At 47.9% G+C, this 23361-nt stretch overlaps 2 protein-coding genes across 15 annotated transcripts in view; both read left to right on the top strand.

The window, feature by feature from the left end:
- LOC130283842 (uncharacterized) overlaps positions 1–9135 on the top strand; it is a 73068-nt gene extending 63933 nt beyond the window's left edge. For 8 of the 14 annotated variants that reach the window (XM_056533421.1, XM_056533420.1, XM_056533418.1 and 5 more), the window contains 6 exons: positions 1719–2027; positions 4472–4825; positions 5913–5949; positions 6939–6996; positions 8350–8519; positions 8648–9134. In XM_056533421.1, coding sequence (XP_056389396.1) covers positions 1719–2027; positions 4472–4825; positions 5913–5949; positions 6939–6996; positions 8350–8496 — 905 coding nt within the window. In that variant the 3' untranslated portion in view covers positions 8497–8519; positions 8648–9134. Of the gene's footprint in view, positions 1–1718; positions 2028–4471; positions 4830–5912; positions 5950–6938; positions 8520–8647 lie in introns of those variants that run through there. The other 6 variants (XM_056533426.1, XM_056533425.1, XM_056533427.1 and 3 more) reach the window with 3 other exon arrangements.
- The window catches only part of LOC130283843 (uncharacterized), a 65031-nt gene continuing 50425 nt past the window's right edge, over positions 8756–23361 (top strand). Inside the window, exon 1 of the mRNA XM_056533431.1 lies at positions 8756–8852. The gene's annotated coding sequence lies outside the window, so the exon portion shown is untranslated. The remainder of the gene's footprint in view (positions 8853–23361) is intronic.

The following is a 23361-nucleotide window of genomic DNA, read 5'->3' as shown; positions in this document are numbered from 1 at the left end:
TAAATAAAATTGACGTTTTAATACACTATAGGAATTTAATAAGAAGGGGAATTTTTGTTATAGGGGTTTTATTCCCCATCACCCTAGGGTGATTGGGGTTTTGGTATTGTAAAACTCCTAGGTTTAGTGCTGTCCTTTAACCTGTTCAAGATACAGCCTGCACAAGCAAGTCATTTGGGGAGATTTATCAAAACCTGTGCAGGGAAAGAGTGGTGCAGTTGCCTATAGCAACCAATCAGATTGCTTCTTTCATTTTGAAAGAGGCCTGTGAAAAAGGAAAGAAAGGATCTGATTGGTTGCCACGGGCAACTGCACCACTCTTCCTTTACACAGGTTTTGATAAATCTCCCTCCTTGTCTTGTTCCAGATTCAAGTTCCATGCTGTTTTGGTAAGTGCTCAAATCTTCAGCTCAAAAAAGGAGTATTGTGCTGTATACCAGGTCTTGTCATATTTGTTAAGATTCTAGAAGCCTACAAAAAAATTAGGAGGTAGGATGCCGCAGGTCACGTAACTGGATGTCACTAAGCAATGGATGTCATGTGACATCAGATGGTCAATCATTAGTGTACCTCTCCTCTCTTCCTGTGTTACAGTCATTAGTGTCCCTCTCCTCTCTTCCTGTGTTACAGTCATTAGTGTACCTCTCATCTCTTCCTGTGTTACAGTCATTAGTGTCCCTTTATCTCTCCCCTGTGTCAGTTATTACTGTCCCCTCATCTTCCTCCTTTTGTCGGGTACTACTGCCTCATCATCTCTCCCTTGGTCACAGTTACTTGTGTCCCCTCATTTCCACAGCCCCCTCCCCCCGGTGTGTCAGTTATTACTCTCCCCTCATCTCTAGTGTCCCCTCATCTCCCCCCGTGTATCAGTTAGTACTTTACCCTCATCATCCTCATCACCCTGTGTCAGTAATTACTGTCCCCTCATCTTTCCCCCTGTGTGTCATTAATTATTGTCCCTTCATCCCCCCTCTGTGTGTCAGTTAATACTGCCCCCTCATATGCCCCTGCGTATCAGGTTTTACTGTCCCCTCATCTCCCCCCTGTATGTCAGATATTACTGTCCTGTCGTCTCCCTCTTTTTAAAAAACAAACTTTTTTTTCTTTAACCCACCTCTGTTCCCACCTGTCGTCCCCCCGTCCCCCCCATATTGTCTGCTGTGTTGAGCATTGGGTGTCTTCAGATGGCACTCTGGTGTACAGAAGCCAATGTCTTCAGCCTGTGCTCCAATGTCACATGACAGTCGCAGCCAATCAGCAGCCTTGCCGTGACGTTCCATACTCCTGAGTATGGAGAATCTCTACTGAGGCCGGTGATTGGCTGTGGTAGTCACCTGAAGTCCACTGCTCCTGTAACACCAGAGCGCCAACCACAGGCAGAACAGGGGATTAGTACAATAACAGAGGCAGAGTTAAGTAAAACTGTTTTTTTTTTTTTTTTAAAGGAGGGATAGGGGCTGACAAAAACTCTATCTCGCTCTGGCCACCAGGATTTGCGGCCCGCGGTTATGCTTAGGACGTAAATGTACGTCCTGGTGCGTTAAGTACCACCGCACCAGGACGTACATTTACGTCCTGCGTCCTTAAGGGGTTAAGGAAAAACAGCTAAATGAAAGTTTGTTTATATTCATCAACCCAGCGGTAATTACATTAATAAGTAATTATTCACTGTCATTTACTGTCATGGACAATGGAAACTTCTGTTTGTTCTCTTCCAGCTAAACCCCAAATGTTGGTGCCCATAGAGAAAACTATCGCAAATTCATCTCGTGTTCAGTTCTCTCTGAACCTGCGGAACTTTTACCCTAAAAATATAACAATCTCCTGGTACTTCGAAAATACATCTGGTAAACTGGAAATATCACCGCAGCAAACAGTCAGCACACAGGACAATCATCTCACATTTAATGTCACTAGTGTTGTCTCTATTCCTCTTCATCTTTTCAATGACCAACAGACAAAAATCCTTGTAATGTGGAAACATGAGAGTATGGAGATGCCAGAGACAAGATCACTAAGTTTCAGAGGTAAAGCTGTTTATCGCTCTTTTTCCATATAAAATGCTTAAAATGCTGCTGCATAGAAGATACATATAAAAATGTTTCCTAATACAGCTGGGTTCACAGCTGCGCCAAATCTCTGTTCAGGGTCAGAAAACAGAGTCAGCTGGTCTACAGTATGACAGACCCCAACGATGCATACATGCAGTATTTATTATCCTGTTCACATGGATTCTGCTACAGAGACCCTAAACGGAGGCTCCAATGCAGATGTGAATATACCTTAAGATGTACATACATTTTAATTTTCTTGCCCTTTCCCCCCATTTTCTATTGTTTTCATGGCTCACGCAGGGTTGTAAAGAAACTATTACGATTTTCAGGAAGTGTTTCCCCATGGGCGGTGGCATGGTCGATCCACTGCTGAGGTAGCCGGATGGCTTACCTCTGCTCCTGTGTCGGCTGCTGCACTGTGAATGATAAAGTCTGGCAGGACCAGGCTTAATCAACCGAGCGCAGAGCACACAGATCAATGTGGTTCTGAGAAACCACATTGATCTGTATAAGGAAACTAATGATTCCTCCTAAGGGTGCGTTCACACGTCGGAATTCTCGCGGATGAATTCCGCGAGCAGAGCTTCCGCCTGGCGGCCGCCGCTGAAGATACTTCGGCGCTAGGGCCGCGGGGCACTGAGCTGTCACCATTGATGGCTATGCAGTGCTCGCGGAATCCGCGCAAAGAATGAACATGTTCGTTCTTTGCGCGGAACACTTTCAGCGGCGGAAATGTCCGCCGCTGAAATTCCGCAGTGTTAACGGGTCTCGCGGAAATCCGTTCACACTAATGTTAAAGTTCACACCGTGGAATTCCGTCCCTAAGGGGACTAAAAGTGTAAAAAAAAAATAAAAAAATTTAATAAAAAGTAAAAAAAAAATTAACCATTAACCCCTTCCTTATTAAAAGTTTAATCACCTCCTTTTCCCAAATTCCATATAGAAAATATGTAACCATAATAAAAAATAAACATATGTGATATTGCCGCATGCGTAAATGTCCGAACTATAAAAATGGATCATTAATTAAACAGCACGGTCAATGGCATATGTGCAAAAAAATTCCAAAGTCCAAAATAGCGTATTTCTGGTCACTTTTTATATCATGAAAAATGATAATGAATAAAAAGCGATCAAAAAGTCTGATCAATACAAAAATGGTACCGCTAAAAAATTCAGATCACGACGCAAAAAAAAAATTAGCCCTCATACCGCCCCATACACAGAAAAATAAAAAAGTTATAGGGGTCAGAACATAACAATTTTAAACATATACATTTTCCTGCATGTAGTTATGATTTTTGCCAGAAGTACAACAAAATCCAACCTATATAAGTAGGGGATCATTTTAATCGTATGGACCTACGGAATAAAGAGAATGTGTCAATTTCACAGAAAAATGTACTGCATAGAAATGGAAGCCCCCAAAAGTAACATAATTGTGTTTTTTCTTAAATTTTGTGGCACAATGATTTTTTTGGGGGTTTCGCCATAGATTTTTGGGTAAAATGACTGATGTCATTACAAAGTAGCAAGCAGGTATGTAGAATAAACATAGCACTCACCTAGTGACTGGTGCAAACATGAAGGCTTTATTTTACAATGTGGTACAGGACATCAAGACATCAGGACAGTGAGGACAAGAAGAGCATGGGGAGCGACAGCTCCGTTTCGTGGCCACAACCGCTTGATCACATCCAACCTGGTTGGACGTGATCAAGCGGTTGTGGCTGCGAAACGGAACCGTCGCTCCCCATGCTCTTCTTGTCCTCACTGTCCTGATGTCTTGATGTCCTGTACCACATTGTAAAATAAAGCCTCCATGCTTGCACCAGTCACCAGGTGAGTGCTACGTTTATTCTACATATCTGCTTGTACAGTTTTGGTTTCTATACTGAAGCACCTCCTCATTGACTATTTGGCTCAGCCTGCTGTATCCAGTTATACCCACACAATACCTCTTTAGTGCCGAGACAGTTTGCCTCTTTTTGCACACAGATCATTACAATGTAGAATTGGTGGCGCAAAAATAAGCCATCATATGGATTTTTTGGTGCAAAATATGATTTTTAAAAGTAAGGAGGAAAAAAGGAAAAAATGCTCGGTCCTTAAGGGGTTAATAAGGTTGTCCTAGGAGGGCATATGGATGCCATAGAGGAGAGATCCTCTGGGTAAATCCCCTTATGTGAAGTAAAATGTACAGAATGGCTGTCATGTAAAACACATTTTCCCTACAGCCAGACCGCCAATTCCTAAATACTTTCTATTTAGTACAATGTAAGTAAGCTAGAGAAGTAATTGTATCCAGTCCAAGATTTTTAGTTTACCACCTTCCACTAGAAATAACAAAAAAAAAGTCTGTACCGCTCATGTAGAGCTTATTGTAGATTACTCATTCTAGTCCACATATGTTACAGATCTGCCCTGGCGTCCACATGTTGTATCTATCAATGTCCCCAAACTGGAAGATGAGACAAAAGCCACAATAACCTGTGATATATCCGGGTATTTTCCTGATCATCTATCTATATTCTGGTTCATAAAGAAGGATGGAAACCTGACGGCTCTGCCCATAGAATCATCAAAGACGGAGAGGACTTACAAGATCTCACATAAGGAGAAGAGACAGAAAGATAACACTTATTCCTGTGAAGCTTCATTGACTTTTACCCCAATAATAGGTTCAGACCAAGGATCAGAAATCATCTGCAGAGTGGGTCATCCCAGCGTGGAGGGTCCTATAGAGAGGAGCAGCGGACCCCTACACATAGGTGAGGATCAAGATTTAAAAAAAAAAAACATTTCTTTAAGGCAGACACATTGTAAACGTGCAATTTTGCTAAACAAATTGTGTGTTAAAAGTCTAACACAGGCACAAAACACTGCCTAAAAACAAAGGCTTACAAAGTGCAAAACTGTTCATACATATTATCTCAACAAGTAAATATCTCCACATATTAAAGAGTCCAAAAATCCCTGTTATGTAGATGCCATAAACATTTAAGCTGCAGTTGAGTCGGAATACTCTGATTTGGAGCAGGGGGTGATGGGCACTTGCTCTTCTCTATCCTTTAGTACAATGGTCTCCAACCCAGTCTCCCAGAAAGGAGAAGGAAAAGGATCACAAAACCTCAGGGTAGCTCATAATTACTTGGAAACAGCTCTCTCAGGAATCAGTATAGGGATGAGGTCATATAGTTTTATCAGCCATTTTAGGCTGAGGGTCTTGACCAATGAAAAGTATAAACTTATATAAAAGTAATAGATAGATATAAAAATATAGGGAGTGGAGTGACTGCTGCTTCTGCAAAACTCATGGAGTGTTATGTATCCAGTACCCTGGTGAGGAGGGACTCATCAGTGTCTGTTCTAATGGTTAGCAGAGGTCCCAGTGGTTGTTCCTCCCCTCCAATCTAACCTGGGGTTGTTGTGACGAAAAAGCACATAGATTTCTGCAGATTTCTGATGTCCCATTCCCATTATTGTGACAGTCCCAGAAGAAAACTGCTGCATGTGAATCAGTCCTTATGACAATGGAGCAGGAAATATGACCAATAACACATCCAGTTCTGCCCGTCCTAGCAGCTGCATCATTTGTAAAATAATCACAAGAACAACTTAAATATAAATATAAAATTATCTGTCATTGTAGGATGACACCAAATCCTACATCGTCATAATGGTTCTATATGAGGTTCTGGTAGAGACAGTGCTGTATAACCAGAAATATTACAGGGAGATTGGTGGGACAGCAAAACATTCCTAAAATATAGTTATTATTGGCTTCATAGTTCCTGTAATATTTTTTTATATTATATTATTGCACTGTTGTACTGAATCCATTTTATTCTTTTTCAGGTGAAAAAAAACCAATCTTGAACTTTGTCAAACAATTGTAAGTTTTTCCATGAGTCCTGGTAGAGTTCTTGTATAGTAAATTACATATCATGTGATCAGTGTTATTTATCACAGTCAGCTGAGGATACAGTCACCGTACGATTCTATAGTGTCTGACATCTCTGGGCTCTAGGCTCTAGGTAATGTCTAAATGCTCATATTGTCCACCATATGTTTGATATTGTAAGCTCCTAGGGTTGGAACTTTCTCTTTTTTTTAGCTTTATTGCGAACTGGTACTTTGTCGTGACTGCAAGGTGTAGTGGATCGTGTTGGTGGCATTTATATAAAGTTCATTATTATTATAACCACTTAAAGAAGTATCATGGAAAAAAGATTGCGGGGGTTCCGAGCGCTGGGGCCCCTCCGTGATCTCCTGTTTGGAGCCCCGGCTCTCCTCCACAGTGGCGCGCCACACCATGCCTCCTCTATATAGCTCTATGGGAGAGCTGAAGGTTGCCGAATGGTTCTCCCATAGAGCTATATGGATGGGGTATGGCGGCCCCCGCTTCGGGCTGGGGTCGTGCCGCACCGCTGTGAAGGAGAGCCGGGCTCCAAACAGAAGATTGCGGGGGGCCCCAGCGTTCGGACCCCCCGTGATCTAAAACTTATCCCCTATCCTTCAGATAGAGGATACGTTTTCTTCCATGATACTTCTCTTTTATTGTGTAGTTCATTTATACCTTGTCTTGGACGGCTGATTTCTGCGGGTCCAGTATTTCCCCAGTATACACAGTGACCTTTCTTTTATGATTTTGTGGATTATATGACTCTCAGTCATGGTGATCTCCAGTGCTCAGTCTATGAGGACCAGGGACTTACCTCTGTCCCTCATATATTGTTACAGGACCTGCAGATACTACATGTGGCCCCTCAATAAAACAAATCAGCTGAACCATAGACAGATGGCATCTCCTGTACACAAAACAAATAAGGATTAAGAAATAAAGATTAATAAATAATAAATAAAGCATGTAATTTTTTCTAGATTTAATGACAAGGTCCCATCAGTTACCGGAAATAAGAAGACTGAGGAGCATGAACAGGTAGCAGAAGAGGCCACTGAGAACACAGGAGCAGAGTCTCACAAAGAGCTATAAGATGTATTCCTGGACTTTCATGACTCCTGAATGTTTTTTTTTGTATTACTATATCATATCAAGATTATTTGGGAAATTTACATTACCTGTATCAGTGAAGAGTGGCAAAATTGCGCAATTTTTTCCCTTTGCACCCAAAATTTTGCACAAAATCCCAATTTGCGGAAAAAAAAAATGTGCCCACAAACAGACCTGTGTATTTACTTTATTTATATCTCTATTTGTCTTGAGGAATCTATAGAAATAAGTTATTATGGTAAAAATACTGTGAAAGGGACATATGTCACTACCAATACAAATCCTATATAAGATCCTAAAATAATTTCTAGACCACTAGATAAGGGCTACAAAGTAATGCCAAGATGGTACACAACACCATTAAAACTACACAAAAAGGACACAATATACCCAGACAAGTGCCGGGAATGCCATATGGAGGTGGAAACGTATTTCCATATGTGGTGACAATGTCCTCAAGTAACAGATCTTTGAAAGTCTATAGCCACTCTAAAAGAAAAAGGGTGCAAAACACCTGAATCCTTGGATAGTGGATAAGATGTCTAGGGGTGGAGTACCCCTTTAACAAACCTTAATTGGGAAATTGGGGTCATTCCACTTAAAAGCCATACACCATTTTCAAAATTTGTTACAATGCTCCTCTACGAGCCTACGACCCTGTTTAGACTCCTTAGCTGTGACTCAGCTAGTGCGCCCCTGTCAGGCTAAGCATATAACAGACCCGAATGTGGAAAATAAATTATCCTCTGAAGATAGTTCAGGAGTGTCAAGGGAAAATACATCAGTGTCTTTTATTTATTTTTATTTTTAACTGAATAGAGCCTGATACTAAAACATGTTCTGTAGCACGAAACGTACGTTGGGGTAAGTGCAGGTGGCATCTGGCTTTACATTGGGTTATCCTTATGGTACTATCTATGGATTTTTTGTAGTCTATACCATTGTGATTTACATCATTATATGTACTGTATTGTTGGTATATAGTCTACCATTTCTATGCAGCCATAGTTACTCTATTTCCATGTTTATTTGGCCTCTGCTTCCTGTATTCTCTCAGTCCTGAGCACCATGCTCTTGTATTCTGATTTTATTCATATTTGTATATCTATTCAATAACATTTTGCATTTTTTGGTATTTTGTGTATTGCTGACATTTGTTTAGGCGTCTGATTATTTGATATTTCAGCAATCTATGCTTGTTTATTTATATGTTTGGTGACAATGTTCTGATTTTCTAAAATGTTTCTAAGTTCTGATTGTAATTTTATATAAAATTTTTAGCACCTTATTATGGGGGCAGCCATGTTGCCTGTGCTGTTTGTAACAGCATTTAGTAATATGCTTTACAGCAAGCCTCAGAACATAGAATCAATGACAATCTGCAGACATTATTCTCTATATGGGCAGGCTTGTAAGCATACCCCGTGACCTGTGCAGAGGCCAATCTACAGGTGAGTTGAAGGATAAACTCATATTGTCTTTTCTTTTTACTGGTAACATAATTAATAAGTTTGAAAAAAGACCAGAGTCCATCAAGTTTAAAAGATATCCCTATTGTGTCCCTACTTTGTTATTTCAGGGGAAGGCAAAAAACCCTAATGAGGATGATGCTAATTACCCCATACGTGAAAAATTTCTTCCAGACTCCAATATGGCATCAGAATAAATCCCTGTATCAACCTGAACTTGAGGAACTCTTCATTAAACACCTGAACAACAACCAATGGGGCCTAGAATTCAGCGCAAACTCCAGTCATGAATCCATCGTGTTTTTGGACCTCCAAGTGAGCCATTGGGGAACCAGAATAATCACTAGAGATGAGCGAACTTTTCAAAAATTCGATTCGGCCGATTCGCCGAATTTTCCAAAAAAGTTTGTTTCGAGCCGAATTTTTTCGCGGCTAATCTATATTAAAAAAGGCTATTTCTAGCCTACATACAGCCTCTATAGGGGTATAGAACACTTTGCTGTGTTCTAAAATGCATATGGAGTGTGCTGGGGTAGTGAAATAATACTGTTATTCAGAATAACATGCAGATTATCGGCCTCGCTTTTAGAATCACTGCCGCACAGCAGCACAATGACAGAGCCTGGTGGTGGCATCAGTGTCAGGAGACCATATAGTGACTGAATGACATAGCGTGGAGGTGTTGGCAGCATGAGGACACCATATAGTGGCTGAATGACACAGCTTGGATGAAGCTGAAGCATGAGGACACCATATAGTGGCTGAATGACACAGAATGGAGGTGTTGGCAGCATGAGGACACCATATAGTGGCTGAATGACACCGAATGGAGGTGTTGGCAGCATGAGGACACCATATAGTGGCTGAATGGCACAGTGTGGAGGTGTTGGCAGCATGAGGACACCATATAGTGGCTGAATGGCACAGCGTGGAGGTGTTGGCACCATGAGGAGACCATATAGTGGCTGAATGACACAGCGTGGAGGAGTTGGCAGCATGAGGACACCATATAGTGGCTGAATGACACAGCACGGACATGTTGTCAGCATGAGGAGACCATATAGTGGCTGAATGGCACAGCGTGGAGGTGTTGGCAGCATGAGGAGACCATATAGTGGATGAATGGCACAGCCCGGAGTTGCCAGCAGCATGAGTAGGCATTAGGCCTTCACAATCCCTAAGATTAAAAGATGAATTAAGAAATTTAAACCGAAGATTTTAGATAGCGGGTGCTACCTATGAGAAAATTTGAAATTACCAGACCCAGGCCACACAGCGGCATCAGTAACCCATGTATTGCCTGAATGACACAGCCTGGAGTTGGCTGATGCACGAGTTAACACCAGGGCTTCACAATCCCCCCATAAAACACCACAATTTTAGACATTTTTGAAAAAGATTTTGGATAGCGGGTGCAACCTATGAGAAAATTTGAAATTACCAGACCCAGGCCCCACAGCGGCACCAGTAACCCATATATTGCCTGAATGAGACAGCCGTGACCTGCACACATGATATGCTGAAGGGCCACTGAGACTTGTCCGGGCAGTGGAGGCTTAAGACACAGTGGAGGATGTGGAGGTGGAGTAGCACACTGTCGCAGGACCAACGGGCTGACAGAGTGTAGCAGGAAGCAGCATTGAGTACACACCAGGGCTTCAGAATCCCAAAGTAAAAACAAGGATTTTTAAAATAATTTTAAGAATATTTAGGACAGCGGGTGCTACCTGTATGTTGCATGAATGACACACCCTGGAGTTGGCTGATGCATGAGTACACACTAGGGCTTCACAATCCCTCCAAAAAAACACAACAATTGCAGAAATTTATGAAGAAGACTTATGGATAGCGGGTGCTACCCGAAATTCCCAGACCCAGGCCCAGCAGCGCCATCAGTAAACCATATATTGCCTGAATGACACAGGCTGGAGTTGGCTGATGCATGAGTACGCACCAAAGCTTCACAATCCCTAATAAAAAAGACAAAAAATTTTTACAAAAATTTAGGACAGCGAGTGCTCTCTATATATTGCCAGAATCATGCAGCCTGGAGTTGGCTGCAGCATGAGGAGACCATTGAAATGTGTTATTTTTTTATTTGAAATTTAAATCAAAATTTGTGTCCCGGACCCCGCCGAGTGGGTACAAAGGACCTAATCTCACAAGCACCCACAGGGCTCATGTGGCCGTAAGATGTAGGCGCAACGTCTCCATAGCCCTAACCGGCCATTTTTGGTTTTTGTACCTTTGTTTAAGAACAAGCGCATATCTAAGAGTCCAGAAGACTTTATAATGCAGGACGGTGGACCACCAAAAGACATTCTTCCCAAAAATAATAAACGACACAATTTGTGAAATTAAAAAAAAAATTTGAAATTCCAAGACCCACCCATGCCTCACCTCTGCTGCATCAGTAACCCATATATTGCCTAAAGGACACAGACTGGAGTTGACTGATGCACGAGTACACACCCGGGCTTCACAATGTCCCCCAGATTAGGAGCATAGTTGTCCCCCAGATTAGGCAGCATAGATGTCCCCCAGATTAGGCAGCATAGTTGTCCCTCAGTCAGCGCGGGCCAGTCAGAGCCAATCAAAGGGCCGTATATGGCAAGTGGGCCATACAATGCCCAGGTCTGCCCCAGAGGGTTTCATAACCAACCATAATTGAGAAATTTTTGTTGTAGGTCAATGCACTCCGAGCCATCTGGCATTGGTGGCTGGAAGTCCTGGCTGATCCATGCCTGATTCATCTTGACAAACATCAGTCTCTCCACATTTTTAGTGGACAGACGAGTTCGCCTTGGGGTGACTATGGCCCCGGCCACACTAAACACCCGCTCTGATGGCACACTACCGGCCGGGCAGGACAGCTTTTCCAGGGCAAACTCTGCTAGTTGTGGCCATAAATCAAGTTTGGCTGCCCAGAAGTCCAGCGGATCTTCAATGGTTGTTGGCATGGCCATGTCAAGTTATGCCATCACCTGCTGGTTCAGGTCCTGCTCCATGTCTACCTGCTGCTGATGAGTTGCTTCACTATGCGGGTGATGAATGCTACTCATCAGCGACTGTAGACTCAGGCTGCTGCTGATTGAGCTGGTACTGCTCCTCCCACCCCTCCCCTCCCCAGCAGCCATGGCAGTGGAAGGTGAGTGCAGAGGGCCCCCCGAGTCAGACCTGCGAGTGGATGGACCATGTGGCCGATAGGCATCAGCCAACTGACTACGACTACTACTACTGACTACTATCTCTCTGTAGTAGGTCAGTTTGTCCTCCCTCTCAGTGGGTGTAAAAAAGGCCCCCATTTTGGGACGGTAGCGAGGGTCTAATAAGGTGGAGATCCAGAAGTCATCCCGCTGACGAATTTTAACAATTCAGGGGTCACTATGCAAGCAACTGAGCATGCATCGTGCCATTTGCGCCAGTGACTCAGAGGGACTACCTGCCTCTATCTCCACTGCATACTGCCACGGTGTGTCTGGGTCCTCTGTCTTAACTTCCTCATAACCCTCCAGCTCCTCTGGCTGCTCCTGCTCCTCCTCTCCTGTCCAAAGACTGGAAACACCAGCCATCTCATCCAACCTAAACTGTGTTCCACTCTGCCCCTCATAATCCTCCAGTTCAGCCCCCACAGGGCTCATGTAGCCTTGAGATGTAGGTGCAACGTCTCCATTGCCGTGACCAGCCATGGTTTCAATCATTTGTTGTAGGAAATGTAGGAGTTGAATTACGTCATTCATGGCGTAATCCAGGCGAATCACAAATAATGTGGCTTCCTCAAAGGGCCTCAGCAAATGGCAGGTGTCACGTATGAGCTGCCACATGTTTACATTGAAGTTACACAGGGGAGTACTCCTATCTGCTTGGATCATCAAGAAATCGGTGATGGCTTTTCTTTGTTCGTATAGTCTGTCCAACATATCGAGGGTGGAATTCCAATGTGTGGCAACGTCCCAAACAAGACTATGTTGTGGGATACTGTTCTGACGCTGCAGCTCAAGGAGGGTGTGCTTGGTGGTGTACGAGTGGCTGAAGTGCATGCACAGTTTCCTTGCCATTTTCAGGATGTTTTGCAAATGGGGTGAAGACTTGAGGAAGTGCTTGACAACCAGATTGAACACGTGTGCCATGCAGGGCACATGTTTCACACTTCATTGTAGCAGCGCGGACACAATGTTCTTCGCGTTGTCGGTCACCATGGTTCCCATTTCCAGATTTCGTGGAGTAAGCCATACTCGGATTTTTTTATGAATTAACTTTAGCAGTTTCTCCCCTGTGTGACTCCGTTCGCCAAGGCAAACCATGTGAAGAACAGCTTGACACCGCCGTGCCCTACACACATGGTACGATGAAGGGCCACAGAGATTTGGACGTGCAGAGGAGGCCGAGGACACAGTGGAGGATGAGGAGGCGGCGTCGCACACTGTAACAGGACCAACTGCCTGTGAGCGAGAGCGTGGAGGAGGAAGCGGTGTGACCTGTCCAAGTTGCTATTGTGGCTGTGCAGGAACCACATTTACCCAGTGAGCCGTAAAAGACAAGTATTGTCCCTGCCCGTAGTTACAGCTCCACACGTCGGTGCTGCCGCGCACTTTTGAACACACCGACAGGCTCAAGGACTGGCCCACCTTCTCTTGTACAAACTTATGCAGGGCTGGTACTGCCTTCTTAGCAAAGAAATGACGGCATGGGACTCTCCACCTCGGCTCGGCACAAGCCATCAATTCTCTGAAAGGTGCAGAGTCCACCACTTGAAAAGGGAGGGACTGCAACACCAGCAACTTGGACAGGAGCACATTCAACTTCTGCGCCGTTGGATGAGTGGGCGCATACTGTTGTCTCTTGGACATGGCTTCGCCGATGGATTGTTGGTGGAATGGCTGACTAAAAGCGGGAGAAGCAGGAGCGACGGAAGGAGGGTTTGACACACAGCTCCCTTCGGCTGAGGTGGTGGAGCCTTGGCTGGTTGAAGGAGGGAGCGGATGGCCACTGGGTGATGCAGCAGGCTGGACCACTACATCGGAGCCACGGTTCTCCCAGGCCGCTTTATGGTGGTGAAGCATGTGTTGACGCAGGGCGGTGGTGCCCACATTGGGACCCTGGCCATGCTTCACCTTCTGCCGACAGATCTTGTATGTGGCTACGTGAACCTCCTCCGGATGCCTTATGAAAAACTTGCACACCGCCGAGTAGCTGATTTTCCCACCCGCAGTCTGCACTAATGGACTGCTACTGGCGCCGTCTCCAGGAACCCCTGTTCCACTACCTCCCGGAAAGGTAGGCTGCCGCGAAGCAGGTGGCCTCCCCCGGGCACGTTGGGCTCCTGAATTTCCACTACTGCCACCATGCTGACTGCCAACCGTGCTACCGCCTTGCTGCCTCAAGGGCTACCTGCAACTCTCTTCTCCTGATGATGATGAAGCCCCTTCTGCACCCGGCTCCCAATTGCGATCGGCTTCATCATCATCAACAGTTGTATGCATGTCACTGATGTGATCCTCAGGTTCCCCAACAGTGTCTGCTTCAGGACCCTGAACACTTGCAACACCGCCTCCCACGTCACTCTCCACATCACTACTTGGCCGCCTAGCGGAGCAAGCGGCGCATGTCTCCTCCCCTTCTTGGCTGTCCAGTAGCTACTGACTGTCCTTTATTAGATTGTCCTCAGTAAATAGTGGAGCTGAACCCACAGCATAAGATACTTCTTTAGGAGAGGAAACAGCATAGGACAAAGGCAATGGGAGGACACGGACTGCTCCCGGGCCATGCCATCTGAGGGTTGTGTCTGAGGAACCCACCGACTGTTGACTGGGGGTGTCAGATGTCACTTGTGATAATGTGGATGATCGTGTTAACCAGTCCACGACGGCAGATGGGTTGCTGGTGGAGACACGACCGCTGGCTGATAAAGGGAGCTCAGGCCTCTCGCTGTGACTCCTTCTGCCACTCGCCCCAAGTCTGCTGCCAACTCTGCCTGAAGTATTTAGGCCTCTGCCACTCCTCTGTGCACGTCCTATACTTCTCTCCCTGACATACTTAGTGCATTTATGAGGGTATTACAATACGCTACACTACTCTTTAAACAGTATTTGTCTAGAACAGCAGCAGGTGATTACTCACGGCTGTCCTTGAACAGTATGTAGGCCCTTGACAGCTTAACAGGTACTAGATGGTACAATACTTGGATGTACCTATGCGCTATGCACTGATGAGGGCAGTAATATGCCTAACTATTAGCAGAAAAAACTCAGTTTTTTTGTAAAACACCAGCCGGTGGATACTATGGTTTGGACTTTGACGGTATGGAGCACCTTGACAGATTAACAGGTACTAAATGGTACAATACTTGCATGCACCTATGCGGTATGCACTGATGAGGGCAGTTATATATGCGTAACTATACGCAGAAAAAACTATTTAAAAAAAAAAAAAAACAGCCAGTGAATAGTATTGTTTGGACTTGCACAGTATGTAGCCAGCCCCTTGACAGATTAACAGGTACAAAATGGTACAAATGCACTACAGTCCACTGAACAATCACGTATTCTGAACAGCAACAGGACCCAACAGTGCAGCACCACAAAAAAAAAATCCCGGGATTAAACCCTAAATTGCACTCTGTCACACAATTCTGAGCAGCAGAAGATTTGTGGAGCAAATAAAAATAAACTCAATTGGGCTGAAAAATTAGGTGGTAAGATGGTTGATAAAGTTCAGGCAGCTTAGAGATCTGTATGAGGCAGCTGACAGCTATCTGCCCCTCTCTGCTGCAATGCTCAATAACGTGAATAGGAGGTTTAGCAATCAATGATCCTTCTCAGAGTAACAGCACAGCACTCTGCACTCCTGCCTTTCCCTAATGCTGATGTGACTAGCAGTTGCAGTGTAACGCTGTGGTATGAGCTATTCACACACACACACAGTCCCGTCCTCTCTATCTGAGTGCATAGATGAAATGAAGAGAGGCAAGATGGCCGCCGATTATATAGGGGCTGTGACATCACAGGGGTCAGTGAACACTGATAGGCTGCATCTCACATGTGATTTAGGGTCAGCCCGCCTACCTTCATTCCCGCCGCTGTTTCCCATCCTCCCATAATCCCCTGCCCCATGTACTTGTTACGCCGAGCGCTCCGGGTCCCCGCTCCTCCCCGGAGCGCTCGCTTCACTCTCCCCGCGGCAGCGCTCCGGTCACGTCCTCTGACCCGGGGCGCTGCGATTCCGCTGCCAGCCGGGATGCGATTCGCGATGCGGGTAGCGCCCGCTCGCGATGCGCACCCCGGCTCCCCTACCTGACTCGCTCTCCGTCTGTTCTGTCCCGGCGCGCGCGGCCCCGCTCCCTAGGGCGCGCGCGCGCCGGGTCTCTGCGATTTAAAGGGCCACTGCGCCGCTGATTGGCGCAGTGGTTCCAATCAGTGTGTTCACCTGTGCACTTCCCTATATCACCTCACTTCCCCTGCACTCCCTTGCCGGATCTTGTTGCCTTAGTGCCAGTGAAAGCGTTCCTTGTGTGTTCCTTGCCTGTGTTTCCAGACCTTCTGCCGTTGCCCCTGACTACGATCCTTGCTGCCTGCCCCGACCTTCTGCTACGTCCGACCTTGCTTTTGCCTACTCCCTTGTACCGCGCCTATCTTCAGCAGCCAGAGAGGTGAGCCGTTGCTAGTGGATACGACCTGGTCACTACCGCCGCAGCAAGACCATCCCGCTTTGCGGCGGGCTCTGGTGAAAACCAGTAGTGGCTTAGAACCGGTCCACTAGCACGGTCCACGCCAATCCCTCTCTGGCACAGAGGATCCACTACCTGCCAGCCGGCATCGTGACAGTAGATCCGGCCATGGATCCCGCTGAAGTTCCTCTGCCAGTTGTCGCTGACCTCACCACGGTGGTCGCCCAGCAGTCACAACAGATAGCGCAACAAGGCCAACAGCTGTCTCAACTGACCATTATGCTACAACAGTTACTACCACAGCTTCAGCAGTCATCTCCTCCGCCAGCTCCTGCACCTCCTCCGCAGCGAGTGGCCGCTCCTGGGATACGCTTATCCTTGCCGGATAAATTTGATGGGGACTCTAAGTTTTGCCGTGGCTTTCTTTCCCAATGTTCCCTGCATCTGGAGATGATGTCGGACCTGTTTCCCACTGAAAGGTCTAAGGTGGCTTTCGTAGTCAGCCTTCTGTCCGGAAAAGCCCTGTCATGGGCCACACCGCTCTGGGACCGCAATGACCCCGTCACTGCCTCTGTACACTCCTTCTTCTCGGAAATCCGAAGTGTCTTTGAGGAACCTGCCCGAGCCTCTTCTGCTGAGACTGCCCTGTTGAACCTGGTCCAGGGTAATTCTTCCGTTGGCGAGTATGCCGTACAATTCCGTACTCTTGCTTCAGAATTGTCCTGGAATAATGAGGCCCTCTGCGCGACCTTCAAAAAAGGCCTATCCAGCAACATTAAAGATGTTCTGGCCGCACGAGAAATTCCTGCTAATCTACATGAACTTATTCACCTAGCCACTCGCATTGACATGCGTTTTTCCGAAAGGCGTCAGGAACTCCGCCAAGATATGGACTCTGTTCGCACGAGGCGTTTCTTCTCCTCGGCTCCTCTCTCCTCTGGTCCCCTGCAATCTGTTCCTGTGCCTCCCGCCGTGGAGGCTATGCAGGTCGACCGGTCTCGCCTGACACCTCAAGAGAGGACACGACGCCGTATGGAGAACCTCTGCCTGTACTGTGCTAGTACCGAACACTTCCGCCTGGAAAGACGTACGCTGACTCCGCACAAAGTTGAGACAGTCCTTGATGTCTACTCTGCTTCTCAACGTCTTACTGTGCCTGTGCGGATGTCTGCCTCTGCCTTCACCTTCTCTACAGTGGCCTTCTTGGACTCTGGATCTGCAGGAAATTTTATTTTGGCCTCTCTCGTCAACAGGTTCAACATCCCGGTGACCAGTCTCGCCAGACCCCTCTACATCAATTGTGTAAATAATGAAAGATTGGACTGTACCATACGTTTCCGCACGGAGCCCCTTCTTATGAGCATCGGATCTCATCATGAGAGGATTGAACTTTTGGTCCTCCCCAATTGCACCTCGGAAATTCTCCTTGGACTTCCCTGGCTTCAACTTCATTCCCCTACCCTGGATTGGTCCACTGGGGAGATCAAGAGTTGGGGGTCCTCTTGTTCCAAGAACTGTCTAAAACCGGTTCCCAGTAACCCTTGCCGTAACTCTGTGGTTCCTCCAGTAACCGGTCTCCCTAAGGCCTATATGGACTTCGCGGATGTTTTCTGCAAAAAACAAGCTGAGACTCTACCTCCTCACAGGCCTTATGATTGCCCTATCGACCTCCTCCCGGGTACTACTCCACCCCGGGGCAGAATTTATCCTCTCTCTGCCCCAGAGACTCTTGCCATGTCCGAATACGTCCAGGAGAATCTAAAAAAGGGCTTTATCCGTAAATCCTCCTCTCCTGCCGGAGCCGGATTTTTCTTTGTGTCCAAAAAAGATGGCTCCCTACGTCCTTGCATTGACTACCGCGGTCTTAATAAAATCACGGTTAAGAACCGCTACCCCTTACCCCTCATCTCTGAACTCTTTGATCGCCTCCAAGGTGCCCACATCTTCACTAAATTGGACTTAAGAGGCGCCTATAACCTCATCCGCATCAGAGAGGGGGACGAGTGGAAAACGGCATTTAACACCAGAGATGGACACTTTGAGTACCTGGTCATGCCCTTTGGACTGTGCAACGCCCCTGCCGTCTTCCAAGACTTTGTCAATGAAATTTTTCGTGATCTGTTATACTCCTGTGTTGTTGTATATCTGGACGATATCCTAATTTTTTCTGCCAATCTAGAAGAACACCGCCAGCATGTCCGTATGGTTCTTCAGAGACTTCGTGACAACCAACTCTATGCCAAAATTGAGAAATGTCTGTTTGAATGCCAATCTCTTCCTTTTCTAGGATATTTGGTCTCTGGCCAGGGACTACAGATGGATCCAGACAAACTCTCTGCCGTCTTAGATTGGCCACGCCCCTCCGGACTCCGTGCCAACCAAACGCTTTTTGGGGTTCGCCAATTATTACAGGCAATTTATTCCACATTTTTCTACCATTGTGGCTCCTATCGTGGCTTTAACCAAAAAAAATGCTGATCCCAAGTCCTGGCCTCCTCAAGCAGAAGACGCCTTTAAACGACTCAAGTCTGCCTTTTCTTCGGCTCCCGTCCTCTCCAGACCTGACCCTTCCAAACCCTTCCTATTGGAGGTTGATGCCTCCTCAGTAGGAGCTGGAGCTATTCTTCTACAAAAAAATTCTTCCGGGCATGCTGTCACTTGTGGTTTTTTCTCTAGGACCTTCTCTCCAGCGGAGAGGAACTACTCCATCGGGGATCGAGAGCTTCTAGCCATTAAATTAGCACTTGAGGAATGGAGGCATCTGCTGGAGGGATCAAGTTCTCCTGTTATTATCTACACCGACCACAAGAACCTCTCCTACCTCCAGTCTGCCCAACGGCTGAATCCTCGCCAGGCCCGGTGGTCTCTGTTCTTTGCCCGATTTAATTTTGAGATTCACTTTCGTCCTGCCGATAAGAACATTAGGGCCGATGCTCTCTCTCGTTCCTCGGATGCCTCAGAAGTTGAACTCTCTCCGCAACACATCATTCCACCTGACTGCCTGATCTCCACTTCTCCTGCCTCCATCAGGCAGACTCCTCCAGGAAAGACCTTTGTTTCTCCTCGCCAACGCCTCGGAATCCTCAAATGGGGTCACTCCTCCCATCTCGCAGGTCATGCGGGTATCAAGAAATCTGTGCAACTCATCTCCCGCTTCTATTGGTGGCCGACTCTGGAGACGGATGTTGTGGACTTTGTGCGAGCCTGCACTATCTGTGCCCGGGATAAGACTCCTCGCCAGAAGCCCGCTGGTTTTCTTCATCCTCTGCCTGTCCCCGAACAGCCCTGGTCTCTGATTGGTATGGATTTTATTACTGATTTACCCCCTTCCCGTGGCAACACTGTTATTTGGGTGGTCGTTGATCGATTCTCCAAAATGGCACATTTCATCCCTCTTCCTGGTCTTCCTTCTGCGCCTCAGTTGGCTAAACAATTTTTTGTACACATTTTTCGTCTTCACGGGTTGCCTACGCAGATTGTCTCGGATAGAGGCGTCCAATTCGTGTCTAAATTCTGGAGGGCTCTCTGTAAACAACTCAAGATTAAATTAAATTTTTCTTCTGCATATCATCCCCAGTCCAATGGACAAGTAGAAAGGATTAACCAGATCTTGGGTGATTATTTGCGACATTTTGTTTCCTCCCGCCAGGATGACTGGGCAGATCTCCTCCCATGGGCCGAATTCTCGTATAACTTCAGGGTCTCTGAGTCTTCCTCCAAATCCCCATTTTTCGTGGTGTACGGCCGTCACCCTCTTCCCCCCCTCCCTACTCCCTTGCCCTCTGGTCTGCCCGCTGTGGATGAAATTTCTCGTGACCTTTCCATCATATGGAGAGAGACCCAAAAATCTCTCTTACAGGCTTCATCACGCATGAAGAAGTTCGCGGATAAGAAAAGAAGAGCCCCCCCCCGTTTTTTCCCCTGGAGACAAGGTATGGCTCTCCGCTAAATATGTCCGCTTCCGTGTCCCTAGCTACAAGTTGGGACCACGCTATCTTGGTCCTTTCAAAATTTTGTGTCAAATTAATCCTGTCTCTTATAAACTTCTTCTTCCTCCCTCTCTTCGTATCCCTAATGCCTTTCACGTCTCTCTTCTCAAACCACTCATCCTCAACCGTTTTTCTCCCAAATCTGTTCCTCCCACTCCTGTTTCTGGCTCCTCGGACATCTTCTCGGTCAAAGAAATTTTAGCTGCCAAAAAGGTCAGAGGGAAAAATTTTTTTTTAGTGGACTGGGAGGGTTGTGGTCCTGAAGAGAGATCCTGGGAACCTGAGGACAACATCCTAGACAAAAGTCTGCTCCTCAGGTTCTCAGGCTCTAAGAAGAGGGGGAGACCCAAGGGGGGGGGTACTGTTACGCCGAGCGCTCCGGGTCCCCGCTCCTCCCCGGAGCGCTCGCTTCACTCTCCCCGCGGCAGCGCTCCGGTCACGTCCTCTGACCCGGGGCGCTGCGATTCCGCTGCCAGCCGGGATGCGATTCGCGATGCGGGTAGCGCCCGCTCGCGATGCGCACCCCGGCTCCCCTACCTGACTCGCTCTCCGTCTGTTCTGTCCCGGCGCGCGCGGCCCCGCTCCCTAGGGCGCGCGCGCGCCGGGTCTCTGCGATTTAAAGGGCCACTGCGCCGCTGATTGGCGCAGTGGTTCCAATCAGTGTGTTCACCTGTGCACTTCCCTATATCACCTCACTTCCCCTGCACTCCCTTGCCGGATCTTGTTGCCTTAGTGCCAGTGAAAGCGTTCCTTGTGTGTTCCTTGCCTGTGTTTCCAGACCTTCTGCCGTTGCCCCTGACTACGATCCTTGCTGCCTGCCCCGACCTTCTGCTACGTCCGACCTTGCTTTTGCCTACTCCCTTGTACCGCGCCTATCTTCAGCAGCCAGAGAGGTGAGCCGTTGCTAGTGGATACGACCTGGTCACTACCGCCGCAGCAAGACCATCCCGCTTTGCGGCGGGCTCTGGTGAAAACCAGTAGTGGCTTAGAACCGGTCCACTAGCACGGTCCACGCCAATCCCTCTCTGGCACAGAGGATCCACTACCTGCCAGCCGGCATCGTGACAGTACTCACATGTGGATCCGCCATCTTAGCTCTCCAATAGCCTGGAATGCTGTAAAATGGAGTTTAATCGAATCGCGGCGATATTCGCATTCGTTACGAATCAAATTTTTCATGAAATTCGTAACGAATTTGGGTTCGTCAACTTCAATTCGCTCATCTCTAATAATCACCACCACACATTTTAAGGAAGTAGACACGAACAGTTTTTTTAGATTTTGAAAGTGCCCACTATAAAAACTGGCTGTTACGCCTAGCGCTCCGGGTCCCCGCTCCTCCCCGGAGCGCTCACGGCGTCTTTCTCCCTGCAGCTCCCCGGTCAGTCCCGCTGACCGGGAGCGCTGCACTGTCATGGCCGTCGGGGATGCGATTCGCACAGCGGGACGCGCCCGCTCGCGAATCGCATCCCAGGTCACTTACCCGTCCCGGTCCCCTGCTGTCATGTGCTGGCGCGCGCGGCTCCGCTCTCTAGGACTCTGGTGCCTCTAGAAATTTTATATTGGAGTCCTTTGTGAATAAATTCAGCATCCCGGTGACCCGTCTCGTCAAGCCGCTCTACATTTCCGCGGTCAACGGAGCCAGATTGGACTGCACCGTGCGTTACCGCACAGAACCCCTCCTCATGTCTATTGGACCCCACCTCGAGAGGATTGAGCTCTTCGTTCTCCCCGGCTGTACCTCTGAGGTCCTCCTCGGTCTGCCATGGCTCCGGCTTCATTCGCCCACCCTTGATTGGACCACCGGGGAGATCAAGTACTGGGACTCTGCCTGCCACAGGAAGTGCCTCTCCCCCCCTCCCAGTCCCCTCAGGCAAGCCTCTGTGCCTCCTCATGGCTCCCGTCCTTGTGTCTCCCTGCCCCGTGCCAAGCTTCACCCTCTGCCCTCCCTCCCCATTCCTACTCCTGCTGTACTGCCTGCCATTGAGGAAACCATCCATTCTTTCCCGGTGTCCTCATCCCAGGGGAGGCAGTCACCGGACAAAAAAAAGGGGAGACCTAAGGGGGGGGGGTACTGTTACGCCTAGCGCTCCGGGTCCCCGCTCCTCCCCGGAGCGCTCACGGCGTCTTTCTCCCTGCAGCTCCCCGGTCAGTCCCGCTGACCGGGAGCGCTGCACTGTCATGGCCGTCGGGGATGCGATTCGCACAGCGGGACGCGCCCGCTCGCGAATCGCATCCCAGGTCACTTACCCGTCCCGGTCCCCTGCTGTCATGTGCTGGCGCGCGCGGCTCCGCTCTCTAGGGCGCGCGCGCGCCAGCTCTCTGAGACTTAAAGGGCCAGTGCACCAATGATTGGTGCCTGGCCCAATTAGCTTAATTGGCTTCCACCTGCTCCCTGGCTATATCTGATCTCCTCCCATGCACTCCCTTGCCGGATCTTGTTGCCTTGTGCCAGTGAAAGCGTTTAGTGTGTCCAAAGCCTGTGTACCTGAACTTCTGCTATCCATCCTGACTACGAACCTTGCCGCCTGCCCCCGACCTTCTGCTACGTCTGACCTTGCCTCTGCCTTGTCCTTCTGTCCCACGCCTTCTCAGCAGTCAGTGAGGTTGAGCCGTTGCTAGTGGATACGACCTGGTTGCTACTGCCGCAGCAAGACCATCCCGCTTTGCGGCGGGCTCTGGTGAAAACCAGTAGCCTCTTAGAACCGGTCCACTAGCACGGTCCACGCCAATCCCTCGCTGACACAGCGGATCCACAACCCGTAAGCCGAATCGTGTCAGTAGATCCGGCCATGGATCCCGCTGAGGTGCCGCTGCCAAGTCTCGCTGATCTTCCCACGGTGGTCGCTCAGCAATCGCAGCAGATTGCCCAACAAGGACAGCAGCTGTCGCAGTTGACCGCCATGTTACAGCAACTTCTGCCTCTGCTACAGCAGCAACCATCTCCTCCGCCAGCTCCTGCACCTCCTCCGCAGCGAGTGGCCGCTCCTAACCTCCGCTTGTCCCTGCCGGACAAATTTGATGGGGACTCTAAACTCTGCCGTGGATTTTTGTCTCAGTGTTCCCTGCATATGGAGATGTTGTCGGACTTGTTTCCTTCAGAACGGTCTAAGGTGGCGTTCGTAGTAAGCCTTCTTTCAGGAAAGGCCTTGTCTTGGGCCACACCGCT

This window comes from Hyla sarda, chromosome 8 (assembly GCF_029499605.1).
Source record: "Hyla sarda isolate aHylSar1 chromosome 8, aHylSar1.hap1, whole genome shotgun sequence".
NCBI lineage: Eukaryota > Metazoa > Chordata > Amphibia > Anura > Hylidae > Hyla > Hyla sarda.
Note: the sequence above shows the minus strand (reverse complement) of the source record. Positions and strands in the feature narration are given on the sequence as shown.